We start from the raw sequence: 14,443 nt of genomic DNA, 5'->3' as shown, positions 1-14,443 counted from the left end.
AGATTTCCCGAGGCCCTGCTAGACGTATTAACGGCATTCCTACGTGGCAAAAGATTTCTGCACCACCAACACCATTTTTATATTCTTTACAACATAATGGCAGATGATAAATCTATCTTGCTAATTACACATCCAGCTTGTTATAAACCCCGTAAAAAACGCGAGCAGCTGGAAAAGCCATGAGGTGATGTCAAATCATATTTCTGGCGTCTAAACAGAAACAGAAATATTTTCCAGGCGCTGGTGAGTCTGTCTCATGGTTCTTACCCAGGCGTGGAAGCAGCTGCCAGCGGGTCGCTCACCGTGGATGAGAGGACAGTTTGCTGCTCTCTAAATCCCTACCCCGCCGCCCCAACCTGCCTCCCCGAAGGGATGGCATCCACGTTCCGGGTTTGCCGGGCAGCCCGAGGGACGGACGGGGGCACAGCGGGGTTTGGGTCTCAGCAGCTGGGTTCATGTTTGCATTACGGAGGTGGTTTCAGGGTTTCCTCCATTCACCACCCGTCAGCTGACAGCATCTGCCCAGAGTTCTAACTGGATGTTCCCCCGACATAATTTGTCGGTGAGACACTTGCAAAGCTGTCGCGAAGGTCCACGCCGGAGCTGACAAAATGCCTCCCCCTCGTCTCAGAAAAAAACGGAAGGAGGATGCAATTCATCTGCCGGAGACACTAAGATAAACAACAGGGAACAAGGAAAATGCCTTCCTTTGTTTTTCTTTTTAGCTAAGATTACTGGTGTTTTGTCCGCGGTGTAGTCTCGCCCTCTTAGGAGGGATTCAGCTGAAGACTATGAGCTTATATCCGATCACGGGGATGCTGAATGCTTCATGGGTTGGAAGAAAGGCATGGGGGACGGCAGAAGGGGAAGCTAATTAAATTTTCACATGTCGAGGGAAAATTCCATAGGAGCTCTCAAACCCAGACTCTGACCCAGAGGGGTAGCTTTGGTTGGAGAAGCTGCCTCATAAACTGCCCCCACAGTTCCCAGGACAAACCAGCTGCACAGTCGGTCATGTGCAGGGGGGCGGGGGGGGGGGAAGAGAGAGAGAAGACACAACATGGATTCTTACCTTTCCATATCTCGATGCAAAAGTCCCGGTGAGTAAGGAGTGAAAAATAATTATCGTTTCATCCAAGTCCCACACGAATACGCGCTGTGATGAAAGAGACGAAGAGAACAGAGACAAATGGACTCACTTGCCTCTGACTTAACGTCCGCAGAGATTAATTCTCGGGGAGGAGAGAGAAACCTTGAAAAACATTATCTTTAAGTTATAAAACATGTGACTCTCTGATGTGTCACTGGGTTCCCGTCCAACCTCAGCCGTGTAAAGTGTATTCTGATGGCCAATTCTGGGCTCCTATCAAACCCTCGACGGCAGAACCAAGAAGCCTGTTCCTGCCTTCCACATAAAAGCTCAAAAATGGAGGAGCTCAGTCCAAAAACAACAATAAAAATCATATAACTCATCTGAACAAATGAAGAACTACCATTTTACTTCACCCGCTCACCCTAAGCCCGACTACCTCTAAACACTCCTGTTTTTAGCCGTTTGGGCCATTACCTCCATAACTCTACGTAACATACTTAGGCCTTTTTGCTTACGGATTGGCCCACTTTAGACAATAGTTCTTACTCAATCATGTGGAAGACGAGGGTCTGGCTCACAGCAATCTCATTTCTCCAGGACGGCACACTTTTCACATATGTGAGCCCCTCTACTTCCGGGACCATCCACATTGGACACTCCCCCTGGCTGACAGAGCAAATCCCACAGGAGAGATTATGGCTGTTGTGTCCACACCCTTCCCCCACCTCCTCCCCCTCTCTCCGCCATTGGGCAGTGTTAGGCTTACTTTTGTACCTCCAGTGTGGATAAACCAATTCGTGCATTTGGTTTTATAGCCGTACTTTAATCTTCCGTGCTCTGTCTCTATGGTGATTTTTCAAAGTTGGTAACCAGTAAAGGGCATTCATGTCTTGTGATCACTGTTCACTGGAGAGCCAAGGATCATGCTGGGTATCATCTCCTCCTCTGTGTGTCCAACGTCCCAAGCCCAGAGCCACTTTCAGGAGACTGTTCCTACCATTAGGGTCACGACCTTCCCAATTAAAAACCATGTCGTATCCTGGTTTGCTCCACATAGGAACCGTGCCTGTCTGGAATAATTTTTTGTTTTTGCGGAAGTTTATGAATTGCTTTGATTTTTTTCTCGTTTCCAGTGATATGCTTTCATGAGGGTCTCAAATTCGGCCCCATCTGCTGTATCAAAGATGTTCATCCTCAGTGACGGAATGTTCCAGTGTGGACGGGATCATCTTCAGGCTTGCTGCAGAGCCAGCATCCCAAGACTTCCTTGCACTGCATCTCCGGACCAGACCAACTGCTTCCTGGATCCCAAGGGTCTCTCTCTTGGTTTTCCCCCCTGTTTTGGTTGAGTAGATCCTGAAGCTGCTTCGTCTGAAAGGGTGTCTGGAAAGTAACCATGCAGAATTCCTACCTTTCTGATCTGTCTTCCTTTTGCTCTATGGTATCCGTGGGTACAGAATTCCAATTGGAAAATCATGTCCTCCAGATGTTTGAAAGAATTCCTCCATTATCTCGTAGTGTCTGGTGTGACTGATGGGGAGTGTCATGTTTCATCATCTTTAGTCCTTTGAAGGTTTTGCTTTTTCACTCTCGTGGATATTTTATTTTATTATTTTGTTTTTTCTGGTCTATCTTTATTTATTTATTTATGATATCATTTATTGTCAAGTTGGCTAACATACAGTACGCTCTTGGTTTTACGGGTAGATTCCCGTGATTCATCACTTACGACACTCAGTGCTCATCCCAACAAGTGCCCCCCTTGATATCCATCACCCATTTTCCCCTCTCCCCTGCCCCCCACCATCAACCTTCAGTTTGTTCTGTGTTTGATCTATTTTCCCCCTTCCCTTCCCCCATGGTTTTGTTAAGTTTCTCAAATTTCACATACGAATGAAAGTATATACTATCTCTCTTTTTGACTGACTTATTTCACTCAGCATAATACCTTCCAGATGCATCCACGTTGTTGCAAATGGCCAGACTTCATTCTTTCTCTTTGTCAAGTAGTATTCCATCATGTATATATAAACCACATCTTCCTTATCCATTCATCAGTTGATGGACATTTAGGCTCTTTCTCTTGGATATTTTAAGATCTTTTCTTTACACATGCTGTTCTCAAGTTTCATAAGGACAAACCTAGCTGTGGCCTCTCTTCATTCACACTGTTTAGCACCTAAGCATTTCCAATCTTATTTCTTTACATGATTTTTTCTCACCTTTTCCACCATGTTCTCTCTTCCTGGAGTTCCTGACAGTCAAATTAGATCTTTTCGACCTTTTGGATTGATACTGCTTACACTCAAAAAAAATATTTTCTAGAATTTTGTCTTTTGATCTGTGTTCTGGGAGGTTTTTTCAATGTTTTCTTCCAACCCTTCTATTAAACTTCTGATTCTGTCATTTAAAAATTTCCAGGGGCACCTGGGTGGCTCAGTCAGTTGAGCATCCGGCTTTGGCTCAGGTCATGATCTCATGGTTCATGGGTTCGAGCCCCACGTCAGGCTCTGTGCTGACAGCTCTAGCTCAGAGCCTGGAGCCTGCTTCTGATTCTGTGTCTCCCTCTCTCTCTGACCCTCCCCTGCTCATGCGGTCTCTCTCTGTCTCTCTCAAAAACAGATAAAAGATTAAAAAAAAAATTCCAATGACTCTTTCTTTGTCTCTGAGCATTCCTTCCCTATAGCCTCCAATGCTTATTTTATGGATGTAAGACCTCCCTGGATCTTTATAAGAAAACTGCTCAGAGTTTTCCAAAGTTCTTTTCTATTTTTGAAATTACCTGTCATATGTCCTATTAACTTATTGTGGCCCTGATTTTTTACACTGTTGCTTTTCCTCATTTTCCTGGTGATCACGGTCTTTACGGGCATAGGGCCTGACTATGTGTGTCGCTGGTGTCGGCACCTACTAGGTCTGCTGTCTTGAATGGGCCACCCTCGAAACCTCTCTGGAGTTGAACGGCTGTACTTAACACATTGGAGTTCGCTGTGCCTTTAACAGTAAAGGGAAGGGGGGGGGAAGGTCTCTAGGAGGAAAAGGTCAGCCAGTGCAGGGGTTTTCAAGGAAATTGGCAGATCTGAGCATTATTTTGTGAGTTTTTTGGTCTCATAATATCTATGTGTGTGTATGTGCTGGGTCACAGTATCAAGTATAGTTCTTATTATGGGTCATGGTAAAAAAAAAAAGAGGTTTTAAAACTATTGTTTTTAAGGAGAGTTTCTGGGTTTTAATTGCTAAGTCCTAATTTACCTGAGCTCCGTTGGATCGGGGAGCCACGGAGGCTCAGTTGGTTAAATCTCTGACTCCGGCTCAGGTCATGATCTCATGGTTAGTGAGTCCGAGCCCCATGTCAGGCTCAGAGCCTGGAGCCTACTTCGAATTCTGTGTCTCCCCCACCTCTCTCTCTCAGCCTCTCCCTTGCTTATGCGAGCTCTTTCTCTCTCTCAAAAATAAATAAATAAACTTTTAAAAAATGAACTTAGTTGGATCAGTTAAACTGAGAGATTTTGGTAAGGGAATTAAAAAAAATAAAGGACTATATTCAAACTGAATGCAGACTCCATTCATTTATCTGCTACATAGCCTCTGAAGAAGAAAGTCTGTCTGTCCCCCTAGCACTCTACTCCTCTGCCCTGGATCCTTGGCGGGTAAGTTCCCGGTGGCCATTCTGCCCTGACCCTCCTCCCTAGCCCATCATGGTCTCGGCCACAGAGAGCCCCAGTCCCAACCGGGTCAGAGGCCCTCCCTTGGAAACTTGAAATTAGACCCAGAAAGCATTCATCATCTTTGAGTGGCCATTGGCAGCCTCACGATCTGAAGGGCAGCGAGGGCCAGTCTGTAGGAAGCACGGAGTAGAGGGATGAAAGATGGAAACCACCCCACACTTTGGCAGGATCTGGTTTCATCAGAAACAGAGGGAGGCTGGAGGCTTGCAGAGCCCAGGCACCGGTGCCTGAGGGCGCTGAAGAGACACCACAGGTTGGGGATCCTGGCACCTGCATGTGGTACCCGGGACAGAAGGCGCAAATGCGCTTCCTGGCCCCGCCCACCTTCCGGTTTGGTACCTTGTTGACACGCCCCTCATCCCCACCCTATGTTCTAAGAGAATGTCTGTATCCCTAAAACAAATTCTGCTTTTCCACTTAAGCTAGCTCAAGTGGGTTTCTGGCTCCTGCAGTCGATGGATTTTAACTAATATACTCAGAATTTCCCTCCTTTCCACTTCGCCACATGACTTCTCTCTCGTGGCTTCGGTCATTAGCAAAACTGCCAAAGACTTAGGAGGTGCGACCCGTGCAAAGCCTCCATGCTGACATTAAGCACAGAAGTGAAACCCAGCTCACACCTTTTCAAGTGCTCTTGCCCAGGGGTACTTTCCTCTGGAATGGAGAAGCAGATGTTTCCAGAATCATGTCGCCCTCTAATCCTCGACTTCCATGCCACCCCACTGCCTTCTCGGTTTAGTGGAAAATGTCTCTCCACCCCCACCAAGAGAAGCCACATTAAGTGACTGAATAACGAAAAAAGAAAAAAGACATTCGTGTGTGTGCGGCTCACAGATCCATGACTTGAAGCTGGAGGAAATCCTCAGGAAAACGGGAGGCAGAAACCTCCAGGACAAGCTGAGGCACACAAATTTTCTTCCAGCCTTTGGCAAAGGCCTAAATCCTGCTGAGGGGATGGTGCGAGGTCTCCTCGGTTTCGGAAGGAGGGGCTCTAAGAATCAGAGAAAAGTAGGAACAGATACGTGGCCTCTGAGTGGTCCCAGGAGCAGTGGGAATGCTTGCTCTGTGGGGGGTCCGCAGGGGTCCAGTTCTCAGCCTGAGTGGCTGCTGGTATGCCTCAGGAGGCTGGCCAAGGGGAGGGGACAAGTGTGGTCTTGAGAATATGTAACACCTTCTAGGACAGCTGGAATCGATGCTGGCCATAAACCAATGCCATAGCCCTCCCAGTGAACGCTGGCTGACTGGTGCAGCTCTCCTAGTGAATGCTGGCTAACTGGTACAGCTCTACTAGGGACTGCTAACTAGTACAGCTCTACTAGGGACTGCTAACTAGTATAGCTCTCCTAGTGAATGCTGGCTGTTACAGCTCTCCTAGTGAATACTAACTAGCGCAGCTCTACTAGTGAATGCTGGCTAACTAGTACAGCTCTACTAGTGAATGATAACTAGTACAGCTCTACTAGTGAATGCTGACTAACTAGTACAGCTCTTCTAGTGAATGCTGGCTAACTGGTACAGCTCTACTAGGGACTGCTAACTAGTACAGCTCTACTAGGGAATGCTAACTAGTACAGCTCTACTAGTGAATGCTGACTAACTAGTATAGCTCTACTAGGGACTGCTAACTAGTACAGCTCTACTAGTGAATGTGGCTAACTAGTATAGTTCTCCTAGTGAATGCTAATTAGTATAGCTCTACTAGGGATTGCTAACTAGTATAGCTCTCTGAGTGAATGCTGGCTATGACAGCTCTACTAGTGAATGCTAACTAGTACAGCTCTACTAGGGACTGCTAACTAGTATAGCTCTCCTAGTGAATGCTGGCTAAATCTCAAATACCTGGGTGGTGGGCATTTGTGCTTGGGCCCCCAGCATCCATCCCTGTCGGAGAAGGGCACCCTGCTGTCTTGGTGGGACTGTCGGTCAAGGGCAAGCCTAAGACCCGAGTCAGGCCAGTGGATGCCGTCTCCTTGGATGCAGACGGTGAGTGAGAGGCACCAGAATTACTCTCCACAGGGGCCGGCGTCCTGCAGGTTCCTTAGATTCCTTGGTCTTGGTTGGTTACTGTTGTTTCTAACCTTGGTTTGAGGAACTTCCTTCCATGGTGCTTACGTAGCCGGAACAGATTTTTGTTGCTTGCGACCAAAGGATTGTATCTCCTGCTCCAAGGTTCTTGTCCTAGACAAGGATTTCAACGCCCAACCCATGGCACGAACCCCCAGAGCACGGCTGGACTTATACTGACAGGTGACAACGAGGAAGGGAGCCGCCACCGCCTCGAATCCTGGACACTAGAGTTCTTATTTTGTTTTCTGAGACCACTTGAGCCTTGAGATTCTCATACGATTCCAGATACAAGGGGCCCCAAAGGAGGTGGAGTTTCTTACCACCCATCAGGGATGGGGACTCGGAGTCAAAATGACAATGACTTTAAGGAGATGATGAAAATGATATTTCTCAGCATATCTGAGTTTGTGGGCTGAGCTTTGCAGCGGCTACATAAACTGTACAGGATTACGAACAGACATGGGATGATGGTGCACTTGACTTTCTTGGTCCGGACCCAGGCTTTGCCAATACCGCCCATATACCCACGGCATGCTCAGGCCGGCAGATCGGCCCTCCTGTTGTTTCTGCCTTTTGTGAAGTGCGAACTCACGAACCTGCCCATTTTTTCCTCCCTAGATATCTATCAATTGCTTGCTTCTATCTGTTCTTTGGGCATCTGTTTTGCCTCTGCCCCCACTAGTACCCTTCCCCTTCTCCTCTGTATGCTGTTCTCTTTTATTTGTTTGGGAAAGTGTCAGCGGGTGACCAATAATCCTACACTTGGCTTTATTACAATACAGACGGGCACACCCCTCAGGTCAGCCTGGGCGGCGCTCTGGAGATCACCTGGGGAGCTTTAAATACTGAGGCCTGGCCAGGGAAGTGGGTTTAATGCAAGCTGCTGGGATGCAGCTTGAGAAAGAAGGTTCTAAGAACCTTCTACGGAACTCAGAATCACAGAAACGATGCAAGCTGAGGCGGCCTCCTGTCTCCTGATAGATAAATACCCAAGCCATAACAGAACCACGAGGGGGAACTTACAGAACTCCCTTGCAATGCTTATTTAATTAGTCTGGGATGGGACCTGGGTACCTGAATTTTAAAAAGCATGCTAGCTGGGAGTAATATGAGCAGGCTAAGAACCCTCGGACCCTGCCGAGAAGGCCCACTGCCCGCTGGCGTCTTCACCAGGGCCTTTTGAAGCGTGCTTCCCAATCCTGCAACGTCAGCATCGGCTGGGAACTTACTGGAAATGCCAAATGCCAGTTCTCAGGCCCCGCCCCATCGACTAACTCAGAAACTGTGGGCGGGGCCCTGCAACCTGGGTTTTCTGCAGCCACCCAGGTTTGAGAACTTTACTGTCCCCAGGGTGACTTTTCATAGCCTGGACAGTCAACAGTGCTTCCTGATGGCTCACACAATTCTCCTCTTTCCCCTCTAGCGTTCTGTCCTGGTACCGAGTCTGTGAACTCAGAGCCCACGCGGTGTGTGTGGACATGACTCCGCCCCCCGGCCTCCGCCCCGGCCACAGCCGGAGGTCACATTCCCCAAGTCACACAGGCAGTCTGGAGTTACCTCGATCTCACTGTCCCCCGGTGGGGAGGGGTCGCTGCTCCGCTTGGACCGGCTGCGGAGCTTCCCGTCGGGGGCCCGGGGCGGTCTGTCGCTGTCTCCGTCCTTTGCCGGCGTGGAAGGTCCATTGTGTGTGTTGTATTCACCTGGTGTCGGAAGGTAAGGGTGGACGTGTCAGAGCTCTGCTGAGTGTCCTGCCCAGGAAACACCACACCAGAACTGACTCCATAGCGGTAGGTCCCAAAGGCAGCACAGAAGGCAAAGATCTCGGGGACTCAAAACTGTCATGAGGGTCCCTCAGGCTGCCTACTCAGAGTCATTCATTCATCAACCAAGATCACTGAGTGGGCAGAGTTCCTGGTACTGGTTCTCACAGCACTCAGCTTCTAGGAGGTACTAGTTCTCACAGTACTCAACTTCTAGAGAGGTACTGGATCTCATAGCACTCAACTTCTAGAGAGGTAATGGTCTCACAGTACTCAGCTTCTAGGAAGTACTGGGTCTCATAGTACTCAGCTTCTAGGAGGTACTGATCTCACAGTACTCCATTTCTAGGAGGTACTGGTTCTCACAGTACTCAGCTTCTAGACAGGTACTGGATCTCATAGCACTCAGCTTCTAGAGAGGAACTGGTCTCACAGTACTCAGCTTTAGAAGGCACTGGTTCTCAAAGTACTCAGCTTCTAGGAGGTACTGGTTCTCACAGCACTCAGCTTCTAGGAGGCACTGGCCTCACAGTACTTAGCTTCTAGGAGGTACTGGTTCTCACAGTACTCAGCTTCTAGAGAGGTACTGGCCTCACAGTACTCAGCTTCTAGGGACAGGAGAGGCGCCTTAGACAGACAAGTGAGTATGTAACATGCCAGGTGTGTTACTGAGCATTAGCAAATGGGCTGCGGATGGGGAGTGCTGTGCGGTCCCTAATGGGTACGGGGCTAGTCTGGGAGGGCCTCATGGATAAGGGGACACCTGAACAGAATCGAGGGAAGTGAGGGCGGGCCATTGGAGGAGCTATATATTGACAGTGCTTGCAACTCTCTCCATCCCGAAGCCTGAGCCTCCTCAGACGGACAGAAGGAAGAAAGCCAGTATCTGCCTGGAGCAGGGCAGCAAATGCTTCTATCTTAAAGAGCACACCCCGCCTTGGGGTGAAAGGGAGGTGTGGGGGAGCATTCTCTATGCTGCTTTCCCTGTGTGGCCTGCTCGATCCTCTACTAAAAGCAAGCCCTTGGGGCACCTGCTTCGGATTCTGTGTCTCCCTTTCTCTCTGCCCCTCCCCCATGTGCGCTGTTTCTCTCTCTCAAAAATAAATAATACATATTAAAAAAATTTAAAAAGCAAGCCCTTTAAAGCCTCACTTGTCAAGACGTTTGTCAGTTTGAGACTTGAGATTCTGACCACGCAAGTGCCCGACACTGGGCTGGGACTCAGGGCAATCAGGAAATGATCTGAACTGAGCTCTGGCTTGATGCACCTACGCGGGGGTCAGTGAGAAGGTGCAGGGCAGGAGGCAGTCACCTGCTGCCTCCATTCAGGTGGTGCTTCTGCGCAGAGAGGCTGCCATGCTCCTGCCCTCAGCCCACTATCCACTAGCCCCGCATGAGTGAGCAGCACACCCTCCTAGGACCCAGGTCCCAAAGCCAGCATCCAGCCTGTGTGTTAAGCACAGAAGTTTGAAATGTGTGGCTTTTTATGAAAGCATATTGACTTTATTTCACTCACAAAGTGGGATGATGTTAGTCTGTGTCACCCTGCAAACCAGCAGTAAAGGCAGAACCAAGATGTGGGCCAGCTCCCCTCGTGAGAGTGACAGAAGCATGGATCAGTGTGGAACCTTACGGGACACCCCATCCCACTCTCTCATTTTACAGCTGCTTGTTTTAGTTCCCAGATGCAGCCCGGGGACTCCATCTCTCCTTCCATAATCGCCAGGGCGTGGATCATTAGGAGGAAAATGCTTTTGTCTAAAAAGGCTTGGCAGCAGACTGATGTTTTTGGGTTTTTTCCCCTACCCTGGAAGGATTATTTCCCTCCAAAACCCAAGGGAGTGAACTTGGTTTATTTAATGTTTATGAAACGTCTTAGCAGACTAAAGACATAATCAGAAAAGGTTTGGTTTTGAGTTGTCAGGACTGCAGGGACAGCTCCGAGTCCCCAACACTTTCAGGACACGGCACCAAGACTTTCTCCTGGAGGGGGTGGGGGAACAGGCAGTAGATAAATTCACAGGTGCTTAAGAGTCATAAATAAGGTTTATCCTGATTCAGTTGGTGGTTCTTAGGCTATGGGGGCTTAGAAAACATTTGCTGACCCCCTCGAAATCCAGGCAGATCTTATTAAAAAGGGGAGGAATGCGAGGTATCTAAAAATGTCTAAATAAGGTATGGGGGAAGCCACTGTATTAGGAGCATGCTCTTCCCCAATCCCCAAGAAGCAACCCCCTTCCCAATGAATGAAGGTGCAAGTTCAAGGTCACAGTCAGAAGTACACAGGCTAGAGCAATTTATGTAAACCTCCTTTGGAGTCATTTCACTTTTCTCCTTTCTCCCTTCTTTTGCTTTTAAAGAACCTCTAAGATTCCCCTTACTTCTTCCTCCTACTCCCCTCCCCAGGCATCCACTGATACCCCTTCTCTCACTAGAAATTAGTTTGCTTTTTCTAGAGTTTTTAAACAAATGGAATCACACAGTATATATATTCTTTTTTGCCTGGCTTCTTTCAGCCAGCATAATCATTTTGCGATTCAGTCCATGTTGTTATGTATCCTGATGGTTCATTCCTTCGTGTAGCTGAGTACTGTTCTATTGCACACATATACCACGCTTTTACTTTGGTCACTAGTGGATGGACATTTGGGTTGATTCTAGTTTGGGGACGGAACAGAGCTGCTATGAACATTCACACGTCAATCTCAGTAGGAATGTAAGCTTTCTTCTTACCGGCGTGATGACGAGGTTGTATGGTGAGCCTATGGTTGACTTTTTAAGAAACTGCTAAATTGTTCTCCAAAGGGGTTGTGCCAGTTCACATTCCCACCAGCAGGTAAGGGAGTTCTAGTTGCTCCACATCCTTGCCACCCTTTGGTATGATCAGTCTTCATGATTACAGCCATTCCAAGGGGTACACAGTGGTCCCAAATTGTGGATTTAATTTGCACCTCTCTCATAACTAATGATCAGCCTCTTAATGATGTGCTGGTTTTGTGTGTGTGTGTGTGTGTGTGTGTGTGTGTGTTTGTGTTTTGCCACCCATGTATCTTCTTTGGTAAAGCGTATGCTCAAATATTTTGTCCATTTCATTATTGAGTTGTTTGTTCTCTTAGTCTTGGGTTTTGAGAATTCCTTATATATTCTGCATCCATATACATGTGATGGTTAATTTTGTGTGTCAAGTTGATGGGCTAAGTGATGCCCAGAGAGCTGGTAGGACATTACTTCTGGGTGTTTCGGTGAGAGGGTGTCCAGAAAAGACTAGCATTTGAATCAGTAGACTGAGTAGAGATCTGCTCTCCTCAATGTGGGGGAGGGGGCGGTCACCCCTTGCACTGAGGGCCCAAACAGAACAAAAAAAGGCAGAAGAAGGGTGAATTCTCTCTCTTCTTGAGCTGGGATGTCCATCTTTTCCTGCCTCAGGCCCTAGAGCTCCTGGTTGTCAGGACTTCTGACTCGGACTGAACTGCATGTTGGCTTTTCTGGTCATCCGGCTGGCAGAAGGCGAGTGATGGGACTTGCTGATCTGAGCTAGTTCTTACAACCGCTTTCCTCTTGTCTCTCTCTCCTACTGGTTCTGTTTCTTTAGAGAACTCTAACACACTTACTTCCCAGATACATGCTTCGCAATTACTTTTTCCCAAACTGTGGCTTGTCTTTTCATTCTCCTGATGGTGTTTTTAAAAATTAATTAATTAATTTTTTTGCGGGGAAGAGTGCAAGTCAGGGAGGGGCAGAGAGAAGGGTACAGAGGATCTGAAGTAGGCTCTATGCTGACAGGCTGACAGCAGTGAGCCTGATGTGGGGCTCGAACCCACAAACCGTGAGATCATGACCTGAGCTGAAGTCGGGCGCTCAACCGACTGAGCCACCCAAGTGCCCCCTGACAGTGTTTTTTAAAGAGCAAATTTTTAAATTTTCGTGAAGTCCAATTTATACGTACATAAATATATAAAAATATATTTTATATAAAATATAGAATATATTTTTATATAAATGTAAATAAATATATATTTTTTTCTTTTTGGATGTTTTGGTGTCATAAGTGAGAACTCTGCCTCACCCAGTCACAAAGATTTTCTCCTGTTCTCTATAGAAGTTTCATGGTTTTATACTTAAGTCTATGACCTATTCTTTTAATTTTTACTTTTAGAGAGAGAGCATGAGTTGGGGAGAGGGGCAGAGGGGGAGAGAGAGAGAATCCCAAGCAGGCTCCATGCTGGGCAATGCAGGGCTTGATCCTAAGACCCTGGGATCATGACCTGAGCCAAAATCAAGAGCCAGACGCTCAATTGATTGAGCCACCTAGTGACCCTGGTCTATGACATATTCTATGTTAACTTTTTTTATGTCATGTGAGGTATGGATTGAAGTACAAGTTTTCTGAACACAGATACTCAGTTGTTCGAGAATCTTTTTTTGAGAAGAAGATTATCCTTTCTCCACTGAGTTGTCTTTGAAACTTTGTCAAAAAAAATCACTTCTCCATATACATGTGGGTGATTTCTGCAAGCTCTATTCTCATTCACTGACCTCCTTGTCTGTCTTTATGTCCGTACCGTATGCCGTGATTACCACGGCTGTAGTGAGTCTTACAATCAGGTGGTGTTAGCCTTCCAGCTTTGCTCTGCATCAGAGCTGCTGAGGCCATGCTGGGTCCTTTGTATTTCCGCATGAAGTTCAGAATCAGCTCGCACATCTCTATAGAAGGAAGTGCGACGTTGACAGAGATTGTGTTAAATACGCAGATCAATTTGTGGAGGACGGACATCTTCATAACGTTAAGTCTTCTGAGCTGTGAACGAGGTGTATCTTTCCACTAGCTGTGGTCTTAACTTCTCTCAGGAGAGCTTTGTAATTTTAAGCGTACAACTTTCGCACATCTTTTGTCAGATCTACCCCCAAGCACTTACTATTTTTTGATAATACTGTATGTAAACAGCATTTAAAATTATCCTATTTCCTGCTGCTTATTGTCAGTGTATAAAAATAGAACCAATTTTCATACATTCACTTGGTAGTCTGAAACACTCACTTTTTGTTTATTTATTAAAAATATTTTATTATTTTATTACTTTAATTTTATTTTGAGAGAGAGAGAGAAAGAGAAAGAATGAGTTGGGGAGAGGCAGAGCAAGAGGGAGAGAAAGAATCTTAAGCAGGCTTTACACTCAGGGCAGAGCCTGACGCGGGGCTCAAACCTACAAACTGTGAGATTATGACCTGACCTGAAGTTGGACACAACTGACTGAGCCACCCAGGTGCCCTACTAAACTCACTTTTTACTTCTAGATTTTTAATAATTCTACCTAATTTTCTACTTAGGTGATCATGTCATTTTACTTCCTGTCACTCTATGAAGTTTTGCTTCTTTTCCAATATGGAGATTTTAATTTATTTCTCTTGCCTTATTTCACTGGCTAGAATCTCTAGTACCATGTTGAATAGATTTGGTAAGAGTGCACATCTTTGTCTTGTTTCTGATCTTGGGGGAACTGGGAAGAGTAGACATCTTTGTCTTGTTTCTGGTCTTGGTGGTAGCTGTAGGTTTTTTGCAACTATTCTATTTTAGTCAGCTTGGGCCGCTATGACAAAAATGTCACAGACTGGATGGCTTAAACAGCAAAGATTTATTTCTCACATTTCTGGAGGCTGGGAAGTCCAAGATCAAGGCACTGGTCAATTTTCTTCCTAGTCAGAGCTTCTTTCTGGCTTTCAGATGGATGCCTTCTTGCTGTAGCCACATTTGATGGAGAGAGAGATTCTCTCTCGTGTCTTTTTTTTTTTTTTTT

The 14,443-nt window shown here is 46.7% G+C and overlaps 1 protein-coding gene across 1 annotated transcript in view; it reads right to left on the bottom strand.

The window, feature by feature from the left end:
• EYA2 (EYA transcriptional coactivator and phosphatase 2) overlaps positions 1 to 14,443 on the bottom strand; it is a 204,184-nt gene that overhangs the window by 69,430 nt on the left and 120,311 nt on the right. The window contains exons 8-9 of the mRNA XM_029918473.1: positions 8,446 to 8,588; positions 1,073 to 1,156 (exon numbers count right to left, since the gene is read on the bottom strand). Coding sequence (XP_029774333.1) covers positions 1,073 to 1,156; positions 8,446 to 8,588 — 227 coding nt within the window. The remainder of the gene's footprint in view (positions 1 to 1,072; positions 1,157 to 8,445; positions 8,589 to 14,443) is intronic.

This window comes from Suricata suricatta, chromosome 12 (genome assembly GCF_006229205.1).
Source record: "Suricata suricatta isolate VVHF042 chromosome 12, meerkat_22Aug2017_6uvM2_HiC, whole genome shotgun sequence".
NCBI classification, from domain to species: Eukaryota; Metazoa; Chordata; class Mammalia; order Carnivora; family Herpestidae; genus Suricata; species Suricata suricatta.
The sequence above is the reverse complement of the archived record's forward strand: the minus strand, read 5'-3'. Positions and strand labels throughout refer to the sequence as shown.